This window comes from Pseudogymnoascus destructans, assembly GCF_001641265.1.
Source record: "Pseudogymnoascus destructans isolate 20631-21 unplaced genomic scaffold scaffold_5, whole genome shotgun sequence".
Taxonomy (NCBI): Eukaryota; Fungi; Ascomycota; class Leotiomycetes; order Thelebolales; family Thelebolaceae; genus Pseudogymnoascus; species Pseudogymnoascus destructans.
In genome coordinates this window covers 1,368,921-1,394,692 of record NW_020167524.1, presented here as the reverse complement: position 1 = coordinate 1,394,692, position 25,772 = coordinate 1,368,921, and the positions used below count along the sequence as shown (strand labels likewise).

Here is a 25,772-nt window from a genome sequence, read left to right as displayed (position 1 = left end):
TCTGTCCATTGATGATGATGATATTTCACAGGGCGAGAATCAATCTTATTATATATTTTTTATTCTCACTTCAAAAACATTAAACTTCAAGAAAAAGAAAACATAAATATAAGTTTGCTATGGATTTTATTCATTTACATACACGATTCAACCATATAAAGTTAAATCCAACTCATCTCTCTCACCTCTCCTTCTCCCTCTAAATATCATATCTACAATCCAATTCCAGAACCCAACAACAAAACCAGCCTCCAATCCTCCAATCCACCCTCCACCACCACGCGAACGCCACCAATCCATTCTCCCCTCACCCCCCAAACAAACCACACAGCACCCCATCCCGCCTCTCAGCCCCAATACACGCCATCCCCACCGTACCACAGCATCACACGCACCGCAAACCCACGCGCCCCTCGTGCCCGCGTCGCACCACAGCACGGCACACGCCCACCCACCACGCGCCCCCCCCTCCATCCCCCCATCCCCCCATCCCCCCATCGAGCCACCACCATCACCACGGAAACGGCTCGACTCTCGATTCATCGAGATGCAAAGTGATGTAACCCTCCTCTGGGGATATGTAGCCCCCCTTCCTGCCGCCTCGAACCTCCCCCAAGCCGTTCTGGCCGTTCACGCCTAGCACACCGGCCCCGTCGAGGGCGGGGATGTTACCGTTATGGGGAGAGGGCGGGTTTGTTTAGGACGCTGGCAGTCGCAACTCGACAGGGAAGGGGGCGGGATATGGACAGGGAACTCAGCATAATCCCCTGATCCAGCCTTATGGAATGGAATGGCACCCTACGATACGACCCCCATCCCACCAACCAGGACGCATCGGCGCGCCACCATCGTCGATAGGGTAGCATCATGGACGCCACCACCGCGATCAGCCACCGTTGCACTGCGCGAGCGACCCCTTACTGTACGCATCGCCGTTGTGCCGCTGCAGAGCAGAACGAACAGCAGGGCAGCAGGTCGGCCCTGCTTGAATGCGATGCGCGGCGATGCGATGCATCACCTGCCGCAGAAACAAGCAGGGTGTGCGTGACACCCCCCTACATACATTCGGCACCAACGGTCTACGCAGCTATCTTGTATCTTGTACTGTACCGCTCCCAAGACCGTGTTTTGGACCTCACACCTGTTCGTCGATAATAGCAGCAACAGCCAACCATCTAGACACTGCCAGACAGCGCTGTCTCGCTCGAAAGCATGTAGAAGCAGACGCCGTAGCGCTCAAATCATCATCATTGTGTCCTGCATCTTGCTTACAATGTCTCATTATCCACCCCTCCCTCTCGGCGTGACTTGCAAACTGCCGTAGTGGCACCGTGGCACAGCAACGTGCCGCCGCTGCACCGCCGTCCTGCATCGAAGTGCCGCCGTGGCACCGCCGGCATCGCCAGTGTGCAGCTCTCATGCCCTCCCTACTCCTGCTGCTGCTGCCCAGCTCCCCCCCTCCCCCTGAGCCTGGCGCGTTATCCCCCCTCTCCCAGAAACCATGACGTCGCTCCCCTCCCCGCAACCAACCCACCTTCACAGCCCGCCATCACACACTGTCAGCGGCCCATCACCGGGCAACACGCTCGGATCAACCACGATAACCCAGCAGGGGGCGGGACCTTCCGAATCGGCGAGCACGCCGACGGCGAGGTGAAGTTAGTTCAGCTGAGGCTCAGCGACCGAGCTACCGGCCGGGCCATCGCAACCCCGTCTGGGCAAGCTGGGGTATCCGTCCCCGTCCCCCTACCCTTGCGTGGTAGTGGCCTCGGCGGCGACCAGGGCGGCGAACGAGCGGGGTCGCGCACGTAGCTGTGCTGGGGTGTATTTGAGATCTTCGAGACACGCGCTATACCCGACGCGTTGTATTTCTTCCAATTCTGGTGCAGGGGAGATTAACCCTGGCGTAGTGGTGTCTGTTACTAGTGTTTTAGTAATGATGAGGTGATGCTGTTTAACAAATCGCTCTAGCGCCAAGGCCTAGCTAAGGCGCGGGGAGCAGCGTTGCGGGACGCACGGGCGTCCGCGGTGGGTACGTGGAGTGCCGAGGCTAGGTTAAGTTAGTACCGCTGATGCTGATCGGGGAGAGAGGGGGGGAAAGGGGGGGGCAAAGGGGGGCGAGAGGGGGGGAAGCAGGGGAGGGCAAGCTTGGATGTAAATCATGCATGAACGATATTGAAAATCCCCAATCATCCATCCCAATGCGGCGTCTTGCTTGCTGTTAATCTAACATCCTATCTTAACCCCCCATCTAAGGGTACGAAAACTGCAGCTAAGAGCCTTGGACGAGAGTCATCGAATGCAAGGACTAAGTACGGAGCAAATGAATATTAATCAAATCTTAATCAAAACGCACCTCATCCGGCGATTCCCCTGCCATTCCAGTAAAACCACAGGCTTCCAGTGAACCCCCCCAGTGAACCCCCCTCGAAGGCAGTGCAGATAGGGAACTATATGGAACGGGGGTCTCAACCAACGGTCCTCACATGGCCTAATCCGGCATTCCATACCTGCAGCAGTCCCCTCTCAAACGCCATAGAAGGGGTAAATCAAACCACCTCATCTGCCTCAATCCGGCGTCTTTCCAGCCATTAAGGTGGCCCTCGTACCTGAAAGTCCCCTCGAAAAACCGCTGTGGAGGAATCGAAGGGTAAATCAGAGCACCTCACCTGGCTCAATCCGGCGCCTTTCTAACCGTTGATATGGTTATCGTACCTGCAGTCCCCTCGATAAAACGGGCCTCACCTGGCTTAATCCGGTGTTCCGTACCTGAAAGTCCCCTCGAAAACGCCATGAAAAGATTGAAGGGTAAATCAAACGGCTTCACCTGTCCTTATCCGGCGCCTCTGTGTCCATTAAGGTGGCCTTCGTACCTGAAAGTCCCCCTATAATCTTCATAGAAGGGGCACTGTAAATCAAACGGCTTCACATGGCTCAATCCGGCATTCCCTGCTTGATAACGCCTGTGCCTGAACCCCCCTTGGCCCTCGAACAGAGCAGAGGATAAGAAGGGGCCCTGAAATGTAAACCATACATAAGAGGTTATCGAAATCCCAATCAAACGGCCGGGGATCCACATGACCAAATCCGGCGCCTAGCTTGCCGTTAAGTTGGATAGAAAGCACATGGTATCCTAAAATCTCAATCCAACGGCGTGAACTATATCTCAATCCTACTCAACGGCTTCACATGGCCTAATCCGGCGTTTAACTTACCGGCGTTGAAGTAAAAGTTTGATGGAGAATGCACAATTTGAAAAAATGTAAATCAAACAAACCCGTTGAACTATTAACGATATTCACTCAACGGCGGCGGGAGATTCACATGACCAAATCCGGCGTTGATCAAATGTCCACATCTCGAACCCTTCCTCCTCTGGATAGTAGTGGGAAATCGCACATCTTAGTTCTATTGAATGATTTACTTACTTACCTCCAAGTAAATCATTCAATAGAACCAGAGTGGCAAGTAGACTCTGAGTAGACCTCTAGTACACCCAAAGTAGCCATATCTCAATCAAACATCGCCCAACCCGATCTACCTACCTCAGCACCATCGATGAATTTGATGCCCGTCTATCCGCTTGATCCCTCCCTAACGATTGCAATCCGATCCACCACATCCCCTAACTTTCCCGTTTTCCGCCTCCTTGGCACACTAGCAGCTTCGCCATGCACGCAAGCACACCCGCCCGGCCGATCGATCGGTCTAGTCTCCTCCATGCCGGACGTTCGGTGCGGGGAACGGGGCGGCTGGGTATGTTGAGTCGAGCTAGAGGTATGTCTGATGACACGATGGAGGTGCTTGGAGCTTATTGTTTTTGTGAACTGAGCGGGGGGAGGGAGCTTGGGGTCAGGGAGGGGGAGGATGGGAGGGGGGGATATCTGGTCAGCTGGCGGTAGTGACGGTAGTTAGGCCTTGGGGGTAGAGGTAGAGGGTAGAGGTAGAGGGTAGAGGTAGGGTAGGGGGTAGAGGTAGAGGGTAGAGGTAGAGGGTAGAGGTAGGGGGTAGAGGTAGGGGGTAGAGGTAGAGGGTAGAGGGTAGAGGGTAGAGGGTAGAGGGTAGAGGGTAGAGGGTAGAGGGTAGAGGGTAGAGGGTAGAGGGTAGAGGGTAGAGGGTAGAGGGTAGAGGGTAGAGGGTAGAGGGTAGAGGGTAGAGGGTAGAGGGTAGAGGGTAGAGGGTAGAGGGTAGAGGGTGTAGTGTAGTGTAGCCCCTCCCTCTCACTAATCCCCAACTCCCCCATCCCCCATCCCTCGCTCCCTCACCCCCTAACTCCCGCAAACTAACTCCCTCCTGACACCTCAACACCCCCATCACCCCCCTCCTCGCCGTGACCAGCTGCAGCAGCGGCATTTTAGCGCGCCAGCACCCTCCATAGCCCCCATGACACCCCCTACCGCCCTTCAACCACCGTCCTAACCCCCTCAACCACCGTCCTAACCCCCTCAACCACCGTCCTAACCCCCTCAACCACCGTCCTAACCCCCCTCAACCCCCCTCAACCACCGTCCTAACCCCCTCCGAACCTCCTAACCCCTCTAACCCCCCTCAACCCCCCTCAACCATTGTCCTAACCCCCTCCTAACCTCCTAACCCCTCTAACCCCCCCTCAACCACCCTCGCAAACGGCCTACCACTGCCCCAAACGGCGAACTAAACAGCACACCACCCTCCCAACACCCTCAACCACCCCCCCAAAAGGCCGAACCCAGCGCCAGACCCCCCACGGGATGGCTGGAGGGGGGAAGGGCATAGCTCAGGGCATCATAGCTCGAGGGGAACGAGATACTGTACGTCTTCGCTGGGCACCATCCACACCCCGCCCGCCCCAAACCCAATGCTGCCCCAGCGCTCCCCCCCCGGCACCCGCTCAATACGGGCATCACCTCTCACTCTCGCAAGTCCCCCCCGATCCGGCGATCCCGCTCCCCCCACTCGCCGGCCGCCTTGATCGCCGAGCTCGAACCCTAGGTGGCTGGGGTGTTGAGTAGAGTTGGGCGGTGGGGTGGTGGTACCCGCTCGTCGACGACGGCTGGTGAGAGAGTCGTTGCCCTGCTTTTCGGTGGGGGTAGGGCAGCAGGCAGGGGTGGTTAGGGTTAGGGCTACGGGGTTTATTGGTGGTGAGTGGTGGTGAGTGGTGGTGAGTGGTGGTGAGTGGTGGTGAGTGGTGGTGAGTGGTGGTGAGGTGGTGAGTGGTGAGGGATTATGACAGGGAGTATGGCGTGCATTAGCTACTGGATTCATCCTGGGTGGTATGGTGGGGTGGTATGGTGGTATTAGTCGTCGCCGTTGTCGTCGTCGTCACCAGCGACGGCGAGTATACACTTCCCCAAATCACCCCCTCCAGTCATCACAGTCAGCCTCCTCAGCACTTAGAACGACACCACACCGTGACGTCAAGCAGGGTCTCTCCCACCTCCCCCCCAACCCCCATCCAAGCCCCATCTGCAGCGATGGCCGGATCTAGATTCGCGCCGGGCGTGTGGGCTGGTGGGTTTAGGTACGTATCTTCTTCCGCATCCCTGTCTCTGGCAACTGTCGCAAGCCATACAGCTCTTCCTTTCCCTGCCGTCGCAACTCTCACAGCCATACAGCTTTCCCCTTCCCTGCCGTCGCAACTCTCACAGCCATACAGCTCTCTCTTCCCTGCCGTCGCAACTCTCACAGCCATACAGCTCTCTCTTCCCTGCCGTCGCAACTCTCACAGCCATACAGCTCCTCTCTTCCCTGCCGTCGCAACTCTCACAGCCATACAGCTTTCCCCTTCCCTGCCGTCGCATCTCTCACAGCCACACAGCTCTTCCCTTCCCTGCCGTCGCAACTCTCACAGCCATACAGCCATCCCGCTGATAGAGTCCTCTGTCCTCTGTACTGCTGTGTACCGTCCCCGTACCACACTCTACAGATGAAAGAGTTACCAATACACTACCCCACCCCCCCCGATCGTGGAGCCGGTGGGTACGGTGCGGTACACCACCAGCGGACCGCCCAAGGAGCCCACGTACGCGCAGAGGACGGGGAGATGGGAAATGGAGAGGCGGATGGGGAAAATTGGGAAATTGGAGGGAAGGGGGATGGGGAATTTTGAAGGGAGGGGGGGAGGGGCCGGAGATGTGAGTGACACCCGGAGATGGCTCCTGATGCAGGTGCAGGTTGCGTCTTGTCTGTGTGTCTGTGAGAGAGTGTGAAGAGGTGGTGGTGGATGGTTGGTGGTGGTGGTATGGAAGATCCGTTACGGCTTGAATGGGAATGTGCAATCGTTGTTCCCCTCCTTGGACCGAAGTCGTCCGTTCCGCCTCCACCACCTCCACCACCTCCACCACCTCCACCACCTCCACCACCTCCACCATCTCCACCACCAAGCTCTCCTGGCCGAAGTCGTCCGTTCCGCCTCCACCACCTCCACCACCTCCACACCAAGCTCTGCTGGCCCGGGCATCGCCCACACACGCCGGTCGGAGGACGAAAGGTGGTGACGTCAGAGTGTTAAGAGAGGAGAGGGGAGGGATGGCGCGAGGGAGGGAGACGAGGGAGGGTGACGAGAGAGGGTGACGAGAGAGGGTGACGAGGGAGGGTGACGAGGGTGACTGATTTGACTACTCATCACAGGCACAGGGTTGTGGCACAGGGGAATGGGGAGCGCAGGAGGGGACCTGATGGGAGTGACAGTATTGGGACAGTTGCGTTTGGGACATGGTCGGTTGGCTGTACTGGCCACTACTATCCTTCCCATCCTCTGCGCATTTAGTGAATAACATCAATCCAAAAACATAACAAAAGTGGCTCCATGGTTTTACCATAGTTACTCAAACATCATCAAGACTCGCCTCCCCCTAAAAGTCGGGTCAGCTCTGGATGGGAGGAAGGGAGGAAGGGAGGGGTGGGTGGGGGAGAATCCACAGCTAATCGACAGTTAGTCGACAGTTAGTCGACAGTTAATCGACAGTTAATCGACAGTTAATCGACAGTTAATCGACAGTTAATCGACAGTTAATCGACAGTTAATCGACAGTTAATCGACAGTTAACCCACTTAATCCACAGTTAATCCACAATTAATCCACAGTACATGCACTACTACCACCCCATACCACCGTCGATGATGATCGCCGATCGACAGTAGAGGGTTTCAGCGCCGGATTGCATAACATGATGCATACCGAAAGAGGAAAGAGGAAATATTCGACACTCTTGCAACATCTCTACTAGCGTAGTTTCAATTGCAATGCCAAACCTAATATGGACTGTTTTTTTGGTTCTCTACGAGTATGTCCTGGGGTTTCATACACTCACGTGATTCCACTAACTATAGAGAGAAAGGCCGTAGCCTGCCCGTGGCTTTAACCTAAAACCTATTCGAATATATGAAATATATGCAATATATGCAATATATGCAATATACTCGTACTTTGGATTAATAAATGTATGTAGGTTGGTGATCGTCGCTACCCCCGTAGTAGAGTAGTCCAATAAAAACCCGAGTAATGTTATGGTGTTATATATATTATTATTTCTCGCAACTTTTTAAAACAGCGTTGAGGTGGAACTACGTACATGGGTCCCCTGTTAACAATTATTGACCCAAAGTAACGAGTATGCAATCATGTCTAATATATGCAATATATGCAATATATGCAATCATGTTATGCTATTTGAGCTGAAACCCTCTACTGCACGACTCGCCGTACAAGACACTGATCGTCTCTCGTGTCTTGTCGTCGTCGCTCCCCCGCAACGCCGACGACCATCCATCGACGCCCGGATCCTAGCATGTCACTCTCGATGTCCATCATGACCTGACATTTCCTTCCCAATATTGGCTTCCCAACTGCAGTCTAACCATGGTATGTATACGTATCATACCCATGTGTGACTCCTCGCCGGTGACGATATTGACGAATTGACGATATTGACGATATTGACGATATTGACGATATTGACGATATTGACGATATTGACGATATTGACGATATTGACACCTTTGACAGCTACCTCTGTAACGCCAGCGCGATTGCTATTCTCGCTGAGTTAGCCTGCGCCTGTCAGTCGTTGCTATCCCACACATACATACAATTAACATTCGACAACGCCTAGATGGGCGATGGGCCCCCTTTTCGTAGACCCGTCGCTAGGTACCGTCCATACAGAATAACTCTGCTGTACGTACTCTAGTCCAGTCTAGCGCAAGCACCGCTCTTACAATGTGGTCCTATACTCGCAGCAGACGACTGTACTCTAGATGCCCGACTTGCCAATCTGTAAGTCGAAGTCGAGGTCCCATTCTAACGTTTGCGCCTTCGTCCCTCCGGCCCCTCCGTCGTAACAGAAAGGTACGGGATTTGTCACACTATAACAATCTGCAGCGATACACGACAACAACACAACACGCTGCAGACACCGACAGCGTTCATTGAGGTTTCGTAATGATCTATCATCTATCACTCCCCCCTCTCCCATCTCTCCCCCCTCACCCCCTCACCCCCTCACCCCCCCCCCCCTCTCCCCCTCTCCCCCTCTCCCCCTCTCCCCTCTCCCCCTCTCCCCCCCTTTTTTCCTCCTCAAAAGGCACTGTCCTGCAGAAAGGGAATCTTCTATAGGGGGCCTAGAGGTACAGTAGCACAGGATCGGACATTGGCAGTTATAGCCTGCATGGTTTGTATTGCATCGATGGGAGATGCCCCGAGCGATGCAGTGGGTGAGTGAGGACGGGGAGGGGTTCTCACCCCGTTTTGTGAGGTGTTGGTTGGTGTTAGTAGAGGAGGTAGAGGCAGGCAGGCACGACCGGACCACTGCACGTACGTAAACCCGCACGCATAGGCATAGGCGCAAATTCATTAAAGATAAACCCCCCCGTAGCTGCTGGCTACTTCTGATGGGAGATTCGAGGGTTTATTTTTTTTACATCGTACGTGCTATCATCCTACAATGCTCCATAGTCTCGACGTCGCTGTCCACCATCTCGCACCTGCAACTAGATCAGCCTAGATCCGTCACCTAGACCAGCCACCTAGACCAGTTTACTAGACCAGTTTACTAGATCAGTTACTAACGTAAAGGTTTCCTTCCTAACCCACACCACCCACACCCCATAAATCCCCATCGCCCATCGACCATAGCCATAGCCATAGCCATCGCCATCGCCATCGCATCGCCATCGCCATCGCCATCGCCCATCGCCCATCGCCCATCGCCCATCGCCCATCGCCCCATACAGTGCATCTACCTGATGTATACCTAGACTGTACCCACACTCTACCTATATCTACCCATATCTACCCATATCTACCCATATTCCACCCCCTGCTAAGACCCATACTTTTCCCTTGTTATGCACTCACATTACGCTTTATGCTTTGCACCTTAACGGTGTCTTGTACATACTGCGTGTATTCTCCATGTACTCGATGGTATCTAAACTACTCGATACTATATACTAAACTATACTAAACTATACTAAACTATACTAAACTATACTAAACTATACTAAACTATACTAAACTATACGTACCTTACCTTACCTCCTCCTACTCTACTACTACTACTTCTACGACTGCTGCTCCTACTACTACTACTACTACCACTGCTACTACTATTACTGCTACTACTATTATTACTGCTACTACTACGACTGCTACTGCTACTGCCACTGCCACTGCCCGCTGCCGCTGCCACTGCCATTCTACCTCCCTTCCCCACTACCTAGCCCTGTCTGCTATCTGCCCACTTTACTCTGACTGACACCCACTCTTTATCCTCTCCTGCCGACTTCAACATTCTATAAGAACGTCGCCACCCGTCAGCCGGTCTCATAGGACGTTGCTTATACCCACCAACCGTACCACCAACTTCTCCACAACTCTCCCAGTTCACATCCATCTCCAACTCTCACAAGCATCATACAAAACCACCAACATGGCTACCAACCCTTTGCGGATACGCAACAAGTCCGGCCGGGACATCGACATCCTCTGCCACGCCGCCTCCTCCGAGCCCGTCTCCCCATGCACCCTCCCCAGCCCCCACGACATCCGCGCCAACATCAGCATCCCCGAGCGCCGCCGCGTCGCCTCCCACCTCCCGCCCTGGCAACCCCAAGACCTCAGCCTGCCCCTCCGCCAGCGCTCCCCCCACGGCTCCCCCGCCCAGCGCTCGCCCATCCAGCTCCCCCCCCTGGGCGAGCAGCGTGCTCCCATCCCCGAGCTCCGCCGCCGCAGAACGCACTGGGACTTGAGCACCCGCGACGACGGCGTGGCTGACTACGCACACGACCCGTTCTCCGCGCCTGATATGCGGGGACCGCTGCTGGCGAACTCGCTGAGTACGTCGTCGGTGAGGGAGTACTACCACCACATGGGCGATGACCGCAGACACTCCTACCACGACGGCATGATGCGACCCCGGAACGGCCGCCAGACGTCACCGCCAACGCCGCAACTCTTCCGCTGCGGCTCCCGCGACAGCATCGCCACCGTCGAACCCGTCTCGCCCTCCACCCCCCGCGACGCTCTCCCGGAGTACAGCTACCCGCCCTCGCGCAACGCATCCTTCAGCTCCATGGGCCCAGGGTCCATGTACCCCGACCCGACGCAATTCGAGCCCGGAACCCGCCACTTCGACGGCTACGCCAAGCCGCCCCAGGCGCTTCTCCCGCGCTTCCCAGGAACCCTCCCGGCACCCCACGGCGTCCCGATGCACGCCCATCATTATCATGAGCAGCACTACCACGACCCCGCGATGGCAGCCTACGCCGCGTCGCAGGGGCACATGGTTCCTCAGATCCCGGCATTCGCGCCGCCCCCAGCAACCACCGTCACGGCCTCGGGAACTAAACGCTATCACTGCCGCTACGCCGACGCCGTCGGCTGTGAGAAGACATTCACGACCTCCGGCCACGCCTCGCGCCACTCCAAGATCCACACCTGCGAGAAGGGCATCCAATGCGCCTTCCCCGGCTGCCTCAAGAAGTTCACCCGCGCCGATAACATGAAACAGCACCTCGAGACGCACTACAAGGACTCCCGCCGCCCGCGCCCGACCACCTCCTCCTCCGGCGGACCGGGCCGTCGTGGGCTCCGCAAGGGCGCGAGTTCAGCCGCTGTGGCGATGCGCCGGGAAGGCAGAGGGTTGACGCGCGATATGGTTAGGTTGCAGGCGAGGCAGATGCAGGAGGTGGGGAGGTGGCCGAATCAGGTTGTGAGGGGGGAGAGTAGCGCAATGGGCGCGGGGGAGGATAATCAGGGTTTGGATGCGTTGGCGGCGGCGGTGGGGGATCAGGTTGGGGAGGGGAGGGGGGGGAGTGTGGAGAGTGAGGAGGGGACGCCGGGGCCGGCGAGGTTGTAGGGTGCAGGGTCTCCGTTTACCTTACTGTTGTCCCTGTACCTGGATTTTGGTCCCTCTTGTCCCTTGCCTGCTTCTTCTCTCGATTTCCATCGGTCCCTGACTTCTGACGACTGGTTACCGCGCTTGGTTCCCGCTTGATGCGTTTTCGGATGCCTGGATACCTGTCCGCATGGTTTTTAAATCACCCCTTCTTGATCACTTCTTTTTCTCTTCGAATGACTGGATTATCATCAACTTACACTTTTATTACACCACGACTTTTTACGGTGTGCTCGGTTGTCGTTGATTTATACTCGCGGTACGACCGAACTGGCGGGTGGGTGTTGTGCGACCTGAGTTGTCACACACACACCCCGCATTTCTCTCGGACAAATTCAACCGACGACGCCACAGCGGCAGTGGCGGCGCGCTTTTGACGCAGCCAACCAGCGATGCAACTTTTTTTTTTTTTTTAGGAAAAAGAAAATATAAAGCAAACAAACAACAACAAAAAAATTGGATTGAATGGCGCTTTGGATTGGAGTGGATTTTTGGTTTAAACCTGGTGTTTTGGATGGATTTTTGCTTTTGGTGGCTTCTTGTCTTTTTAACTTTGGTGTTCTTGGATGGTTTTTTTTGCTTTTTAACTCTGGTGTTTTGGGTGGTCATGGACATGGGATATCTGGTGTAACAACAAACCAAAACGAACAGCGAACAACGGTGCATTTTGGCGCCGGGGCTGGGCTGGCGGCTTTATGTTTTCTTTGGGCGTTTACACGGGACGGATGGGATAGCGGCTTTTATGCCAACTTACTTTTTGGGGGAAAAGGTGTTTCTGGCGAAAAAAGCAGCGTCTCTTTTTTGGGGGGATGGAGGGCTGTGTTAGGAGTGGGCTTATTGTCTTTTTTAATCCTTTAAAAGCTTTTGTGTGCTCTTTCTTCTACTTGTTATTTTTTACCTCGTCCGCTCGTTTTTTATGGATGGGATGGCTTTCTTGCATTTTAACTGGGTGGTGTATGGGATGATTCCGGGACTGTTTAAACGGTCTGGATTCGGTGGTGTTTTTTTGTGCTTTTAGGCATCATTACAAGTTTTTTTAATCCTTTTAATTTCTTGTTTCTTGTCTTCCAAAAAATGGTTCGAGCTCACGCACCATTGGTGCGGGTGGCTTTGGTCCGTTTTTTATTTTTATTTTTCACTTTTTTATCAACCTTCCTTTCACCCGGTTTGAAGGGCGAAAGGGAAAAGGGACTTGTATCTTTTAACGCGACACAGCGATGAGCGCAGCGCGATTATGAGCAAGGGACATTAAAATGGGCATGTATGCACGCATGCTTGTTCGTTTGTTCGTTTGTTTGTTTGTAGGCTTCAGGCTTGTATGTTTGCACGAATGCATGTATGTATGCTGAACGGCAACTTGGTGGGGGGATGGGGAATGAGAATTCGAAGTTTACCTGCCATACTTGGGGATTTAATTGTGTGATGTGAAGTGAAAAGTGAAATGTGGGAGATGTGTGATGTGTGAGAAGTGTGATGGCTTTAAGAATCGTGAAATTCCTTGATATGAGAATACAGTATCTTGTCTTTGTAATGTATGTATGTAGAAGCACAACCCACCCATCCCCCATCCATCCCATTCTCCCTCCAAATTTTCATCATATCCCCCATTCTAGATCCCCTCTCCCCCGTCTTACTTCCCCAGCCCCCAAACGTCTCCCTTCCACCCCCCCTCTCTCGCTCTCCTCCCACCACGCATCCGACTCTTATCAGGGCCGGTACTAAACAGCAACGCCACTGCATCGCCCGCAACATCCTGTACCAGATCTGCCATCGCGTTGCGGCCCAATCCTTCCTTCTCCTCTTCCGTAGCGGCTCCTCCCTGCGATGAGGGAGCGTCGGGGCCGAGAAAGACATTCGTAAGCTCGGTGTTCGTGGCGATGACGCTGGCGAGCTCCATACTCTCGAGGAAGTGGTCGCGCGAGATGTAGAGACCTGCGTTGTTAAGGAGGGCGGCGTAGGCGAGGAGGGTGGGGGGGAGGTATGTTGCGTGGAGGGGGATGAGGGAAGGGTTTGCTTGGGGGTTATTAGAATGGATGAGTAAAAACAGGGGTTGTTGAGAAGAGACATACCTTGACGACTCTTGACAAGCCAATTATCCAGCAACGGCGCGACGCTGTGCCGGATATTGGCAAAATTATTATGAAACTCGAGGCGCAGCTTCTTGCTCAATCGCTCATCTTGTTTACTGCGGTGTGTCAGGAGGTGAAGGTCATAAGGGGGGCTCTGGCTCTGCTGCTCTAGCCGCTGCCGCAACTGCTGGCGCTGATGCTCTGGAGTCTCGGCCTTGGGGCGGCGGGGGAAGTAGGGGAAAGAAGATGGGGTGGAGACATACACCTGCGACAATTGCAGAGAGTCGATGATACCCGCGACGCCCTCGATGAAGTCAAGCGCATTGACCAGACCCTCGAGCTCGACGTACGCACGCGCCTCGTCAGCCATGTGTTTGCGGAGGAGGCTCTCGAGGTCCGTGCCATCGCCGCAATCGGCGAGCTGGGACAGCTCGAGTGTTTCGCCGAGGAGGACGGGGGTTTTGGCCGCGGCGATGTCGCGGGAGGGCATGCACCCCGCCAGCTCGCGCGCGGCGGCGACGTGGCCGTGCTTGAAGAAGCGGACGAAGAGCGCGGTGCCGGTCCGGAAGGTTTCGCTCCACATCCCGTCGACGAGGAGGTGCCATTCGAAGGCGCGGATGAGGAGGGCTTCGGGGCGGGCGACGGCGTTGCCGATGAAGTTAGGGCGGAGCTTTTGACTGAGGCCTTGGTTGGAGTGTTGGCCTGGGACGAGGATGGAGAAGGTGCGCGCGGCGGGGTAGCCGGGGGTTTGGTCGGGGTAGTCGACGAGGAGGAAGGCGGCTTGGAGGCGCACGAAGCGCTGGACGTCTAGGCCAAGTTCTTTCATTAGCTTGATTTGGGTGATGCGCTGGTCGGGGTCGGTGACGTCGAGGAGCTCGCGTGAGAGGGTCGAGTAGGTCCTGGCGTCGGAGAGCTGGGCTGCGTAGAGAGGGATGAGCTCTTCTTTGCCGGCAAGGCGGAGGAAGGAGATGTAGGCTACGACCACGCTTTCGATGGCGTAGGTATCCTTCTCGTTGCCAAAGGTCATGCCCAGGCTCTTGAAGGCAAGGACCATATGTGCCAAGACTCGGAGACTGTCAAAGTCTTCCGTCTTGATATACACAACCTTGTCCTCATTCTTCGGATCTGTCTGGAGATCGTCGATCAATTTCGACGTATCCTGGGCATTTGCGGCTTTGGAGATGGCAATTCCCTGTTCGCGTATGAAATCGCGGAATGTATTCGCGATAAGAACCCCCTGGAGCATCTTCAAGGGCTGCTGTGCCTCCTTTATGAGTTCAGGTTTGGCATTCAGCAAATCCACAGTTCTCGGCCCCACGGTCACTGGGTCGCCGTGGAAGCTGATAGCATCAAACGCCTCAATCGATTGGACCTGGTCCTGGGGCGCACGGCTTGGGAAGTTCTTCAGAACGAACGCCTCGTACTGGCTTCGGATCAGCGAGTTGTAATGAACGAACATCTGGTCGTCCCAGGACTTGCAGATTGGCGCAACACTCCAGAAGTCGCCGGCGAGAATACCATACACGGCAGTCTCATATATATCGGAGCCTCCCCGCTTGGCCAAGGCGTGGCACATGCGGCGCCACAGTGCCCTCGAGCCATGGTCTGCGGTATCGTTTTGCGAATCGTCATCTGGAAAGCCCGACATGCTCACCGCGCGCCAGATCTCTTGGCGGTCTTGACACCATTCTCTGATATCCTCGCCGCTCTTTCCACGACGGAGGAGCTCGTAGCAGCCGCGCCATATAGCCCTCTCGAAGTACTGATCTGGTGCTTCCAGGTTGAGGTTCTGGCGTATGGGCGCATCCGGATCCAGTTGTGTGACGAGAGCCTCTGTTTTAGACGCATTGCGGAGGACGCGGCTGACGTCTGGGTTGGTAGGATCAAGGATGTACGGCCACGCGTGGAGTCGCTTTTGATTTTTGATTGCGGATTTCGTGTGTAGCCATCCATGTGCGGTGATATCGCCTCTCTCGGCATTCTGCTGAAGCTCTTGGACTAACAGATCGATATCCTCACCAGACTCATCAGCTGTGTTTTTGAGCCACTCGAGCACGGTGTGTCGCTCCAACCCAAGCGTATCATTCTGTAAAAATGAAGTCCAGATGTGACGCTCCGAAGAATAGCGGTGGATCGGAGGCGCGTCTTGGGTCTGCGGCGGGCCATATTGCAATATGGTCATTCGGCGTAACAGATCCCACGTACGAGCTTCCTGCTCCCACCGCTTGAGGTCCTCAGGCGTAATCTTCGGGTTCGATTCAATTAGTTCCTGGTCATCAGATCCATCTTCATCCATCGCATCTTCATCATGATCTGCCGTGAACCCAAGTATATTTTTCCTCCCAGTTTGGCCTATCTGTCGACGCTTATGCTGCGCACGGAGTCTCTTCACAGCCTCAATCGCAATACCGTGGTATGAATCGATGAGATCAAATGTCATATCCTTTCTGTCGGCATCGTCGACAGCCTTCAGGGGGTTGTAGCCGTCCAGAACTTCCGCGAATTTCTCGACCTCCCGGCCAACCCTGTTTGCGGCTTCACGCAGAGGGTGGAGGATATCTTCATGGCTGTCTCCGCTGTCAAAGTCTCGTGTCGGCTGGTATTCTAAAGAGAATAGCTATTAGTTGAAGCTCGTAATCGCAGGAGGGCTTGGTGGCTTACTTATAGTATCGTATTCAAACTCGCCGTCATAGTCTTGGAAGGAACCAGAAGGGTTTTCAGAGAGCTCTCTTTCGGATCGGGAATCGTCCTGTACATGGTCAGAATGGGGCATCTAAGAAGTAGAATCCAACCTGCTTACCCCTTCAAGCTGCCAGCTCTCCTCGCGGCTGGCATGCGGCACGATGGCTTGAGGGTTCAAGAACTCGTTGGGAGCTGTCTGGCGTCCCCGTCTGGTCATTGGGGCCATGGCTGGAGGAGATAACAAAAACGAATACTACGAGTAGTTTCAAGTAGGTCCGAAGAAACAGACGATACTGCTCAAGCACAAATCAAACCCAGAACGTCGGAGCTCTTAGTCGATACAGCTCCATGCGCTGTTCTTGGATTGTTTTTCTGAAGTTGTACCTGAGGCGCGTCCATCATCAGCTCGCCCATTACGGCTAAGCGTGGTCTTGGCACGCGGACCAGATAAATTCAGAATTTCCTCCCTCGCAACTCTCCTCTTCTTTTCTCTTTACAATGTTTTCGGCCATCTATTTAGAGTCTCGGGTCAAACATTCAATGCTTGATCAGGTCCCAAGAGGATCTCACTGCGTGCTGAAGATCGCCAAGAAGGACTCCGCTTCCTTACAACAGAACCCTTACCTCTCGTGGGGATGAAGGTGGACGTTAAATTGGAGTGGTATATATTTCATTTTTGTACACAGATTTGCTCGAGGCTGTTGAAGAGGAGAGGAGGAAGCTATTCTCCCTCTTCAGACATATCCTTGAGTAGTTCATACATAGTGGCTTTCTATAGATATGCGCCGAATAGTCGCGCCAGGTCTATACCTACTTTGATCCCTTGCCTTGCGCGAGCTGCCTCATCTTCAGTCTGAGCAGGCTCGCCTTTGGGCAGCTCACTGTCTTTGCGGCATCTCCGTACTTCTCATAGAAGGCGTTGCAGCACTCGTACAGGGCGTCTATCTCAGCTTTACACTTTGACTCGTCATAATTGTTCTTTTGTATACAGTCTGAAGGATATGTCAACGAAATCCCCATTTCGGGATGGTATGACATACTTTGAATGGCACACTATAAGGGACCTGTGAGTGGTGATCTTGAAGTGAAGTTGTAACGATATAAGAAGAGTCAAGATGGAATACTAACAGCCCGTGGGTGACACGGAGGATCCGTTGTAATATCGTCCTTTGGTGCCTGTGGTAGTCAGCGAAAACCGCTTCCTTGTGTGGGATGACAGCATACATACCATAATTTGATAGAAAGCCGAGTATGAACCGTACCCTTAATCCGCCGTAGCTATCCTGTCCAACAGAAAAGCGTATACAATAGACAGTGCTCTATAACTCAAAGACTCCGAATAAACATCAAGCTCTAATTGGGCATAGAAGCCAAAAGAAGTGTGAATTCCAAACGCAGCTGCGACACTTGCCCGTACTTCTTCCTCTGGGATCGGCGGATAACACCACATCGCGTATCAATTAGCGCGGACCAAAGCCGCAGTTCGCGCCACGCCACGGCGGCCCTTTCACCAGCCCGCCTACGACAAAATCGCAACCTACCTTCACCACCAACATCCAACATCCAACCACCCCCCCCAACGATCCAACATCCTCCAGCTTCACCCCCTCATTTAGAAACGCACACACACAGTACGTCCCCCCTCCTCACCCCCAACCCCCAACCCCCAACCCCCCCAACCCCCCCAAAACCCCCAACACACGTTTCTAACACTCTCCCCCCCTCCAGCCAGCTCTCACCACAACCTCACCATGTCCGGCTCCGACGAGAACGGCTCCCCCGGCAGCGCGCCCAGCAAGCCCGAAGAGGCGCAGCAGACAGAGCACCTCAACATCAAAGTGACCGATAACAACAACGAGGTCTTCTTCAAGATCAAGCGTACGACGCAGCTCAAGAAGCTGATGGATGCCTTCTGCGAGAGGCAGGGCAAGGCGCCTAGTTCGGTTAGGTTCTTGTTTGACGGGAGTCGCGTGCAGGCTACGGATTCGCCTGATACTGTGAGTTGATGCCTACTTTCCTTTTTCTTACTTTGCTTGGGTGGACTTGGATGGATGGGTGGGTGGGCGAGCCCCGCGATGATGATGATGATGGACCCCGCTCTTTGTTATTGGCGTAACTGACTCCCCCCAGCTCGACATGCAAGACGGCGACACCCTCGAGGTGCACCAAGAGCAGATCGGCGGGTCTGCCTAAACCCCCTCCTTGCACATGCAACCCCCAAAAAAAAGGCAGTCGCGGGGTCACGAAACGAAACAGACAAAAACGAAATTGACATTTTATTTTGCGAGATGAGATGAGGATTTGGACTGAGCCATGCAGTGTCCGTCGAGACGAGACTTTGAGCTTGTTGACGAGACGACGATGGAGGGGTTTATTTGGTATTATGGTGGGATGGGATGGGATTCGCTCTCTTTCTGGGGCGGATTCATGGCGTTTCTTCTTGTGATCTTCGATCTTTGATATTGAGCGGTGGGTGGTGGGCGGTGGGTGGATGAGATAAGAGAGATCTATGTGCTTGCTTCTGGCTTGGGAATATAGATCTCTCCGATCCGCCTTGTTTCTGCTTGGCTAGATTAGAGGGGTGCTTGCGAATACAGGGTTTTCTGATCTGATCTATATTGGCGTCACTGTGGATGATGATGGCACGTTTGATATATTGAGTGATGGATGTGTGATACAGATTATTTTCTGCCTGATGAAGTAGTTTAATACCCCCTTCTATTTACACTTCTCTACCCACCCTCCCTTCATCCCTCTCCCCCTTCCTGTCCTCATCTAATCCTCCCAGACACTCCTCCTAGCCCTCTCCCTCTCCTCCTCCCCCCTCACCTTCTCCTCCCTCTCCCTCTCCCGCCTCTTAACAACCTCCTCCCTCACCGCCCTCTCATAAGCCCTCTCCTCCTCCGTCTTCTTCGGCGCCCTAATCCCCAACGCCCCCGCGATCATCCTCCGCGCCACCGCATCCGTTTTCTCCTGCCTCTTCCCTCCCCCACCTAATGGCGCTGACGATGACGGTGATGAGGGGGGAGGGGAGGAATACCCCCCAAACGTATCCGCGATACTGCTGACCCCCGCAGAAGGGCTAGTAGGCAGCGAGGTTGGAGGGGGGAAGATGGGGGTTGGTGGGGGCGCGGTGGGGTTGGAGGGGTGGCGTGTTAGGGGGTCGTCGTCGTCTTCGTTATTTGCTGAGGGAGAGGGGGCGTCGTCGTCGTCGTCGTCGTCGTCGTCGTCTTCCCAGGAATCGGCGAGGGGGGCCGGCGCTGGCTTTCGGGATGAGGACGATGAGCTGAGGGAGAGGGAGGAGAGGGTTTTGTTTAGATCTGCTAGGGGTTAGCTGGGGTTTGCTGGCGGGGGAAGGGGGAGGACGCACCTTTGGGAGTTTGTGATGACATGGTGGCGCTGAGGATTATGGGTTGGCGGGCAAGTTCCCCCCTTCGTGAGGCTTATATGTGTAGTGGGGTCTTGATGAAGAACGAGGATTAAATTATAATTATGACGACAGTATGTTTCTTATTTTAAAAGCTTGTTTTCTATATTAAGAAAAGAGTAGCGAGTACGTAGTGAGGGATAAGGTAAACAAAAACAGTAACAGTAAGCGCCGCCGCCGCCACCGATCGATCTGCCCAATTTTGCTCCGCCCAATTTGCTCCGCCCAATTTGCTTCGCCCAATTTGCTCCCATGGTTCAGCTGCACCGCCCTCTCTGGTTGCTGTGGCCGTTTTTTGTCGTCAGCGTTTATGGAGTAACCAGAGAACTTGGAGTCCAGTACACCCACTAGAACTTCTCGGACGAAGTTGGGGCTGGACCGTCGATCCATCTACCAGCGAATGGGAGACAGAGGCGCTCTTATCTGCTACTTGGAGCGACAAAACCCCCGTTACTCCCTCTTTTTCTTGCGTTTTGCGTCCCTTTTTCCACATTCAATTGTTGAATTCACTTCGAATTCACCTCCCAGGCGGCTGTCGCGTTAGCTACTACAGCTTCTTGATACGAAATAAATCCTACTTCTTACTTCTTGAAACAGTGCATCTCTCTTTTGACACATAGTGCATGACCAGCCAGATAGGAGGAACAACCAGCCCGCTGCAAGCATGGCGCGGAGAGAAACCTCGCGCGTGTCCATCCGCCTCATGCTGAGCTATGTTCTCGACTGGATCATCATCATGTAAGTTCTAGCTAGCTTCACACTCATTCACCTCTACCTCAGCTTCACCGCCATCCACCGCCATCCCTCTCTCTCATACAACCGCTGACCCCAACCCTCCAGCGGAGCAGCAGCCATCGGCGTCGCCCTCGGCACCATCTCCCCCAACAAACGCCCCATCTCCCTCTCCAACCCCGAGCTCTCCTACCCCAACAACCCCGACACCGTCACCGTCGCCGTCGTCATCATCGTCAGCCTGGCCGCCCCAGCAGCCATAATCTTGCTCACCTCCCTCCTCCTCGTCCCCGGCCCCTCCGTCCCAAAATCCGTCCCCAAAGGCCTCATCTGGCGCCGCAAGCTCTGGGAATGGTTCACCGGCTGGCTCGGGCTGGGCATGTCCTGCGCCTCTTCCTGGCTCATCACATCGGGGCTTAAGAACCTGGTCGGCAAGCCGCGCCCGGATGTTATTGCGAGATGTATGCCGGATTTGAGTCAGATCGCTAAATACGCCGTTGCGGGCATCCCAGCGGTAAAGGGAACGACGGTGACGCTCGTCCACGCGGGGATCTGCACGAATCCCGACCCCGACCTTCTGGACGACGGATGGCGCTCCTGGCCCAGCGGACACTCCTCCTTCGCCGCCTCAGGCCTCGTCTACCTCTCTCTCTTCCTCGCCTCCAAGCTCGCTCTCACCCTGCCCTTCCTATACCCAAAACAGCCAGGACAGTCAGATAGCTCCTACTACTCCGCCTTCCCCTCCCGCCTCCCCTCTTCCTCCTCAGGGAGTTACGCCTCAAAATACGACCGCGACGACAACGGCGCGCAGGCTTCGAAGCTCGGTCACCGCCAGATCGCCGCGCGCAACCAAGCCGCCTCGCCTCCCCTGTACTTGCTAGCTCTGGCATTCACCCCCACGGGAGCAGCTATGTACATCACCGCCTCCCGCTACTCTGACTTCCGCCACCACGGCTTCGACATCCTCTCCGGCTTCTTGATCGGCACCGTCGCGGCCTTCGCGGCGTTTAGGTACTACCACCTCCCCCTCAGCCGCGGCGCGGGATGGAGTTGGGGACCGAGGAGCAGGGCGAGGGCGTTCTGGACTGGTGTTGGGACGGGTGGATACGTTGGCGGAAATGAAGCGAAAAAAGGCGGGGAAGCAGTAATGATGGAGGATCTTGGGGGGAGCGGGGAGAGGAGCGGGTATCAGGGGCAGGGACTTGATGGGGCGGGCGATTCCAATAACCAAGCGGGGGGGAGGGATCGCGATAGAGATACTGTGGGTGTCCCCGTGGCGACTCCGGTTTAATGGTGTGCAAGTATGTTGGTGTTGTTTACTGAGATTTTTTTTTTCGCGTTGTAGGATGAATTCGAACTCCTCCATCGTGGGGACCAGGAGGGGTACAGGGAGGATGCGAGGGATGAGGTGCGTGTTTCGCCGGTGCAGATGAGTCCGAGGAGGGTGATGGGGGAGGAGACGGGGTATGAGGCGTATAGGGGGCGGGCGCGGTAGTTGGGGGGGGGTTGATTTTGTTAAGATTTTCTCTAGTTGGTTGGTGGGTGGTGGGTGTGGATGGATGGTGGAAGGGAGGGGAGGGGATGAGGGTGGAGGGAGGAAGGGGGGGGTGTATGTATAGAGGACATGTTAAAACTAATTTGATGCCAGCACAACGTCACATCATTTCACTTCACATCCTCACATCCTCATAATATCACATCTTCACATCCTCACATCCTCACATCCTCATAGTATCACACCACATCACATCACATACAGCACATAAAAACTCAAAAAACTCTATAGAACAACACTGCATTCCCCCCCCCTAACTAGACCGCATACGTACGTAACGAACGCATAAACGATGTAAGTTCTCCCCTCCCCCCCTTTCATCCCTGGGACAAACCCCCAGCATACTGGCCCTGCCAGTTACATCCTCTCTTTCAACCTCCCGAAATTCCACCGCTCTACCACATCCTGCTCGCGCTCTTCCCAGAAGCAAGAAATAAATAAAAACTGATGATGGATTAAAGCCAATTCAACCACCCAAGCCCACATCCTCAACATTACAAAGAGATAAAAACAAAAGTGTGTAATACACGCAAAACAGAAGGCTTCCGGTCCGCAGACCTGACCGAACCTAGAACCAGATCCCCCCAAATCCCTGCCCGCCAAAAACACCAACAAAGAAGCGGATTCTCGCGCGCGTAGAAGCGTGGACTTGAACTAACGCAAAGCAAGGCAGAAACAAAAACAAAAAGCAAAAGCGAAGAACATCGTAAGCCACATTTCAAGTCGTAACGCCGTTGTTGTGCCAGGTATCATAGGTAGATATGAGAAATGACTTGAAACCCCTCGCCGGACCCGGGGCAACTCTGAAAGTTCAAGCAAAGCGCGCAGGCAAGCAAAAGCAAAGTAAAAGGAAGGCAAAGGTCTGAGACGAAATCAATACGCAGCTCAACTACTGCGTAAGATCCATCCCATACTCATCCTCCTCCTTAAAACTCACACTCCCCGCTCCACTCCCCCCACTATTATGTCCACTCCAATACTGCCCCCCCACACCCACCGCCGTCGCCACGTCCTCCCCCCCATTCTCCGCAGGACTAACGCTATTACTGCTACTATCCACATCGCCCCTCGCCGCGCCCACAGGGTCCCCCTTAATATCCGTATGCTTTGGCACCCTCAGCCCGGTACCTGGCGCGCGGGAGTACGAGAAGGATGATACCCCGTTCTTGTGCATAGCGTCTACCAGCTCTGTTTGCATGCGTCGCTCGTCCTCGGTGGGTTCGAAGGGGTAGGTACCCCCGAGGTCCGTGATGAGGTTGGCGAGTTCTTCTTGCTGCTGCAGTTTGACATGGAGCATCCACATGAGATCCCTCGTCCAACTAACCGATCCATTAAGAATATCCCCCTTATTCGGCCCCTTATCCTTCTCCTCCACCGGAATGCCCTGCGTAATATTCCCCGCCGTCGCTCTCCTAGCTCCCGGCCCCGCAAGCCCAGACGTAGCTTGTGGCGGGGAGATGCTCGTCGAGCCCAGCGTCGGGGAGAGTGGGGAGTTATTCTGCAGCGCCTTGCGGACCTTCTCGTCCTCGAGACGGTGCATGGGGACTAGGTGGCTAAGTTCCTGGATGCGCTCGTTGATGTTATCGCGGCGGCGGCGCTCGACGAGGTTGTGTGACTCGCGCCGCCTGCGTCGCTTCATCTCTTGGGTTTGCATCGCGGGGGCGCTGCCGGATTGTGCGCCGTTGAGCTTGGTGGGCATGGAGCCCGTCTTGAGGATGTCGGCGATTTGGGGGTTGGGGTGCATCCCCTGCTGTATGGGTGAGGAGAACCCGGAGCCGGGGAAGGATTGGAGGCTGCCGATGCTCTGCTCCCATTGCGTCGAGGGGGTCTTGCGATGGGCGCTCGTACGGATAGGCTGTGAGGGGTAGGATCCCGATTCTTGTCCGTTGAGGTTCATGGACCCAACACCGATACCGATGCCTGGGGTCTTTGGCGTTAATGGCCCCCTTGACGCTGACGACTTTCGCTGCATTGGCAGTGACGGCCGTGTCCGTTGTTTTTGGTTCATATAGTTGTCTGCGGAACCAGAATGCAGCTCAGCTGCCAGGGGCGAATTTGTGAAGGAGTTCGGCGACTGCAGCGAGCTGCCAAACTGTTGCTGGTGTTGCTGCTGCATTTGCCTAATTTGTTGGTGGTTGAAGTTGTGCACGAATGGGCTCTGTATTGGGTCTCCGTCCGGCGTGCTGGAGTAGACGTTGACCAGCTGAGGGTGCTGCTCCATCGGCATGGAGACAGCCGCCTGTCCGGGGTACATGGTCTGGATGTTGAAGTCGAATTCCTCGAGGTTGTTGAAATTCTGCTGGTTTTGCGGCAACCCATTGTGGCCTATGTTTTGCTGGTCTTGGAATCCACCCAGGCTCTCAAGTAGGTCATCGTCATCTAATGCTGAGATTCCCTTCGAGTAACTGCCGTTGGGGTTTGATGGTTGCGACGCGAAGTTTCCTTGGAACCCAGCGCCAAGGTAACTACCCGCTTGAACTGACATTGGCATTGACAGGTCGTTGGGGTTTATGCTTCCATTTGTTCCAGGCGTGGAACCGAAGTTGTTGAATTGTTGTTGTGGCATGTTGAACTGCTGATGGATATTGCCCATGAATCTTTGGTTGTGACCGGCGGCGCCGAAGAGCTGGTCGTCAGGCTCGTCCTTGATGAAGGGGCTGGACGCTCCCGTGCCAGCCATTGTTTTTAAGAGGCCCCGGCTGTTCTCCGAAGGTTTGCGCAGTCAAGTTGTGGGCCGAAGTTTGTCTTTTCGAAGGTTGCTAGTTGGTGATTGCGGGGGTCGGAGATGTAGTAATTCCTATCGAGCAAGACAAACATTAGCCTCTGGCCAAATAACGGCCTGCGACAACAAAGGAACCGCTGCTGCCTCTTCGGCAAGAGTGGGGAATCAAAGCATGAGAGATGCCCAGTGAGAAACAAGCCATACTGGCCTATGCCCTCTGAGCATATCGGCGCTCCACGTTTGGCGGTGCGGCAGCCTCTCCATGATGAACGGTACTGGCACAGTCGCAAACGATGCGAAAAAAAAAAAAAAGTGAGAGGAGATTAGGATCAAGCTTACCTGAAGGTTGCAATGCTCTCTTGGCTATTAAGGGTTCGACTCGGTGGTGCTGGCGCATCAATTACCGCTCTTACCGCTTCGAAGCTGAGGCGAAACTGCGCAATCCGGATCCGCAAGGTACTCTAGTGGGATGACAAGGATCCTGTACTTGATGTACGATCTGTGTCGCAAGCCGTCAATTGCCGTCTGACAAGGGCACAATGGAGCAACGACAGCGTATTGTGAAAGTGCAGGCGTGGCGTGTTTTGCCTGTCGTGGATAAAGGGAGAGTTCGAGGTGGTAGGGTCGGGCTCGTAGATGTAGATGAGGCAGACAAAAACGCGGTGCTAGCCAAGTCGCTAGATTGCGGAGGAATTCCCACTCACGATATTTATGACGGGTAAAAAACGTGGCCGCGTTAAGACCTGGGACGAGTTCGTACAATAATGAAGTAGAAGGATCGGCGCACTTTCTTGTCTAGGTGTTTTGTTGAAAGCCTGTCCAGGGAAGAGTTGTTGACCGAGGAGGCTGTAACAGTATCGTGAGTACTGTTGTAGTAGTGTGGAATATGGGGTAATTAACACTTTGTGGTTTCGGGAAAGACGGGAATGCTGGTTGGCGACCCGGAGAAGACGAGGGATCTATCGCCGAAGTGAACAGCTTACTGTTCGAGTCTGGCGCCGGCGTGAAGTGTGGCCCAAGAGACAGGGCGCGAAAAGGGGTGGTGGTGGTTTGTGTCAATATAAGATCGGTGTGTTGTTTTAAGTGGAGCGAATCGGCGGAGGAGTTGTTGTGTTTCGCTGTAATGGCGGGGAGTGGTCTTGAATCTTGTGGTATCTGATCTGTGCATTCGTGCATTCAAAGAGTATCGGAAGTGTGATGTAGTCGA

General features: G+C 54.6%; 7 protein-coding genes across 7 annotated transcripts; 4 read left to right on the top strand and 3 right to left on the bottom strand.

Annotated features, from left to right (window-relative positions):
* Positions 1 to 790: 790 nt before the first annotated feature.
* VC83_02658 (uncharacterized protein) lies at positions 791 to 1,940 on the top strand (the record flags this gene model as incomplete). Its single annotated transcript, XM_024466316.1, has 2 exons — positions 791 to 1,038; positions 1,497 to 1,940. The coding sequence occupies 2 exons, from the start codon at positions 791 to 793 to the stop codon at positions 1,810 to 1,812; spliced, it is 564 nt and encodes a 187-aa protein (XP_024326252.1). The 3' UTR covers positions 1,813 to 1,940.
* A 7,566-nt stretch (positions 1,941 to 9,506) lies between these two features.
* On the top strand, positions 9,507 to 12,774 carry VC83_02657 (uncharacterized protein). Its single transcript, XM_024466315.1, has one exon. It carries the CDS (start codon positions 9,912 to 9,914, stop codon positions 11,337 to 11,339), a length of 1,428 nt encoding a protein of 475 aa, XP_024326247.1. The 5' UTR covers positions 9,507 to 9,911; the 3' UTR covers positions 11,340 to 12,774.
* Positions 12,775 to 13,008: 234 nt separating this feature from the next.
* On the bottom strand, positions 13,009 to 16,560 carry NUP84 (nuclear pore complex subunit; the record flags this gene model as incomplete). Its single annotated transcript, XM_024466314.1, has 4 exons — positions 16,248 to 16,560; positions 16,109 to 16,196; positions 13,448 to 16,051; positions 13,009 to 13,391 (listed from the first exon to the last, which is right to left on the bottom strand). The coding sequence occupies exons 1-4, from the start codon at positions 16,353 to 16,355 to the stop codon at positions 13,009 to 13,011; spliced, it is 3,183 nt and encodes a 1,060-aa protein (XP_024326246.1). The 5' UTR covers positions 16,356 to 16,560.
* A 986-nt stretch (positions 16,561 to 17,546) lies between these two features.
* On the top strand, positions 17,547 to 18,741 carry VC83_02655 (uncharacterized protein). The gene is made up of 3 exons (XM_024466313.1): positions 17,547 to 17,760; positions 17,858 to 18,126; positions 18,260 to 18,741. Exons 2-3 carry the CDS (start codon positions 17,881 to 17,883, stop codon positions 18,320 to 18,322), a joined length of 309 nt encoding a protein of 102 aa, XP_024326249.1. The 5' UTR covers positions 17,547 to 17,760; positions 17,858 to 17,880; the 3' UTR covers positions 18,323 to 18,741.
* Positions 18,742 to 18,844: 103 nt separating this feature from the next.
* VC83_02654 (uncharacterized protein) lies at positions 18,845 to 19,521 on the bottom strand (the record flags this gene model as incomplete). Its single annotated transcript, XM_024466312.1, has 2 exons — positions 18,845 to 19,449; positions 19,500 to 19,521. The coding sequence occupies 2 exons, from the start codon at positions 19,519 to 19,521 to the stop codon at positions 18,905 to 18,907; spliced, it is 567 nt and encodes a 188-aa protein (XP_024326248.1). The 3' UTR covers positions 18,845 to 18,904.
* On the top strand, positions 19,337 to 21,783 carry VC83_02653 (uncharacterized protein; the record flags this gene model as incomplete). Its single annotated transcript, XM_024466311.1, has 3 exons — positions 19,337 to 20,294; positions 20,397 to 21,549; positions 21,634 to 21,783. The coding sequence occupies exons 1-3, from the start codon at positions 20,221 to 20,223 to the stop codon at positions 21,781 to 21,783; spliced, it is 1,377 nt and encodes a 458-aa protein (XP_024326243.1). The 5' UTR covers positions 19,337 to 20,220.
* Positions 21,784 to 21,888: 105 nt separating this feature from the next.
* On the bottom strand, positions 21,889 to 24,922 carry VC83_02652 (uncharacterized protein). The gene has a single exon (XM_024466310.1). The coding sequence runs from the start codon at positions 24,521 to 24,523 to the stop codon at positions 22,733 to 22,735; it is 1,791 nt and encodes a 596-aa protein (XP_024326242.1). The 5' UTR covers positions 24,524 to 24,922; the 3' UTR covers positions 21,889 to 22,732.
* Between the last annotated feature and the right edge of the window lie 850 nt (positions 24,923 to 25,772).

Bases quoted from the DNA above. Each gene is read 5' to 3' on its own strand.
- VC83_02657 (XM_024466315.1), top strand. From the start codon at position 9,912: ATGGCTACCAACCCTTTGCGGATACGCAACAAGTCCGGCCGGGACATC.
- VC83_02655 (XM_024466313.1), top strand. From the start codon at position 17,881: ATGTCCGGCTCCGACGAGAACGGCTCCCCCGGCAGCGCGCCCAGCAAG. The intron at 18,127-18,259 runs GTGAGTTGATGC...GACTCCCCCCAG, and splicing joins CTACGGATTCGCCTGATACT to CTCGACATGCAAGACGGCGA.
- VC83_02652 (XM_024466310.1), bottom strand. From the start codon at position 24,523: ATGGCTGGCACGGGAGCGTCCAGCCCCTTCATCAAGGACGAGCCTGAC.